At 56.1% G+C, this 1,919-nt stretch overlaps 1 protein-coding gene across 1 annotated transcript; it reads right to left on the bottom strand.

Moving 5' to 3' along the window:
* LOC117861468 (uncharacterized) lies at positions 1 to 1,030 on the bottom strand. Its single transcript, XM_034745033.2, has one exon. The coding sequence runs from the start codon at positions 883 to 885 to the stop codon at positions 478 to 480; it is 408 nt and encodes a 135-aa protein (XP_034600924.1). The 5' UTR covers positions 886 to 1,030; the 3' UTR covers positions 1 to 477.
* Between the last annotated feature and the right edge of the window lie 889 nt (positions 1,031 to 1,919).

Below are 1,919 nucleotides of genomic sequence, written 5' to 3'. Positions count from 1 at the left end.
TTGGTAGTGATCTACTTCCTCATGATTATTCAGTATTCACTGATATCTGAACGTTTTACACTCGACGACGCCAGCCTTTAAACGTAAACAGCAAAAAGATCGAACGTTTAAAAGGACTAGCACATGACAACTTGATCGCCATCGCGTCCGGTATAATGTGTTCTCTTGTATGAAGTTGATACAGTAACACAAGGGGGACGAGACTAATGCAAATCTGGCTGGGAATTGGATCATTGGATGAGTCAGGCTTATCCAGCATTTCTGAAGAATGGATCTGTGACCAGCGAAAGGTTAACTGTACTTCACTGCACCATTGTGATCTGAGTTTAAAGTTTAAACAACACCTGACTTTAGAAGTACAAAAAAAAAAATTAAGAGTACGCAAGTTTGGACGAAAAAATTAAATGAATTAGGTTACTCCATGAATGAAATTAAATAATGGTGAGAGGTTTCTTGCTGGTCGAAACAATGGCGACGTCAGGCGAAAGCGAGCATCAACCTGGCGCACAACATCCTAATACAAAAATACAAGACGTTGACGCCAAGCTGCAGCGTGCCGCAGGTCAAGACCTTGGTGATCCAGACCATCCACCGGACCGCCGCCGGCCACCGCGGCGAGCTGAGGACCACCGTCAGCGAGAGCGCCGCCATGTCGACGACTAGGAGGGCCACGCCGAGCACGACGACCACGAAGTTCGCGAGCAGGTAGTACCTCTCCTCCACGTCGCTGTCGTCGTCGCACCGGCCGGCGCAGAGGCAGCGCTGCAGGTAGGGCGGCGAGACGAGGCCGTTGACGACGCCGATGAAGATGGCCGACTTCGCCGTGCAGCGGTCGCCGACCGGCTGGACGCCGGGCGCGCCTGGCCGGAGGAAGTTGAGCGCCATGGATAGAAGGTGAAGGTCGATCAGGATTATTCAGGATCAGGCCGAGCGATGCGAAAAGGGGGGGAGGGGAGACGGAAGAAGAATGATCGGGGAAGGTTCGGCGCTTGGTGGTTGTTGGTCGTCGTGCTTACGAAGTGGCAGGGGAGGAGCCCTTTTATAGGCCGTTTGGTTGCAAGTCGTCGCCATCTTCAGATCAGGTCTGAGCTCTCAGCGTGGGGTTCGATGGGATTTTCCCCGCGTGGACGGTGGACGCGGGTTGCTCCGCTCCCGTACGTTACGGGGCGCCGGGACGCGGCTAGTTAAGGTTTGTGCTTCTGTGGCATCTCTCACCTTCTGGCTGCTACTTGGCTAATCGTAAATCAAAACTGCTGGGACCTGGGAGTGTCCTTTTTCAAGCTGTAATACTGGTTCTAGCTCTTAGTATCGGTTGGTTTTTGACCTGTTTTAGTAGCGATTGGGAGCTCCAACCGGTACTAAAAGGTTCGGTTGGTAGTTCCAACAGGTACTAAAGGTCACCCATTAGTACCGGGTGGAGGCTCCACCCGGTACTAATAGGTGACCTTCTAAAGGACCTCCTAACCTTATCCATCTCCCCTTACCCGCTCCCGTCCCCCTTATCTCTTCTCTCACACTTCTTTTCTTTGCCCGCCGCCCCCTCCCCCCTCCCTCTCCTGCCGCCGCCGCCCCCTCCCTTCCCTCTCCCGGCCCCTTCCCCTCTGCTACCCCTCTCCTTCCCCCTCTGCTCACCCCTCACTGGTAGTGAGGAGCGGCAGTGGCGAAAGGTGCAAGGCAGTGCTTGGGCGCGCGGGGGAGTGGCGGCCGCTGGCGGGGTACGACGACGGCCGGACGCGGCGGCGTGCGGGGGCACAGGTATGCTCGCTCCCTCTCTCTCCCTCTCCCCCCTCTTCCTCTCCCTCTCCCTCTCCAGCGAGGCCGCGGATGTCGGCGGCCGGCGGGGCGGGGCAGCAGGACGCGACCAGCGGGGTGCAAGGCCGAGCGCCCGGCCTGATTTCATTTTTTTTATTTTTAATACC

Source organism: Setaria viridis, chromosome 6 (genome assembly GCF_005286985.2).
Source record: "Setaria viridis chromosome 6, Setaria_viridis_v4.0, whole genome shotgun sequence".
Lineage (NCBI taxonomy): Eukaryota > Viridiplantae > Streptophyta > Magnoliopsida > Poales > Poaceae > Setaria > Setaria viridis.
Note: the sequence above shows the minus strand (reverse complement) of the source record. Positions and strands in the feature narration are given on the sequence as shown.

Coding starts and splice junctions, on each gene's coding strand:
- LOC117861468 (XM_034745033.2), bottom strand. CDS start 885: ATGGCGCTCAACTTCCTCCGGCCAGGCGCGCCCGGCGTCCAGCCGGTC.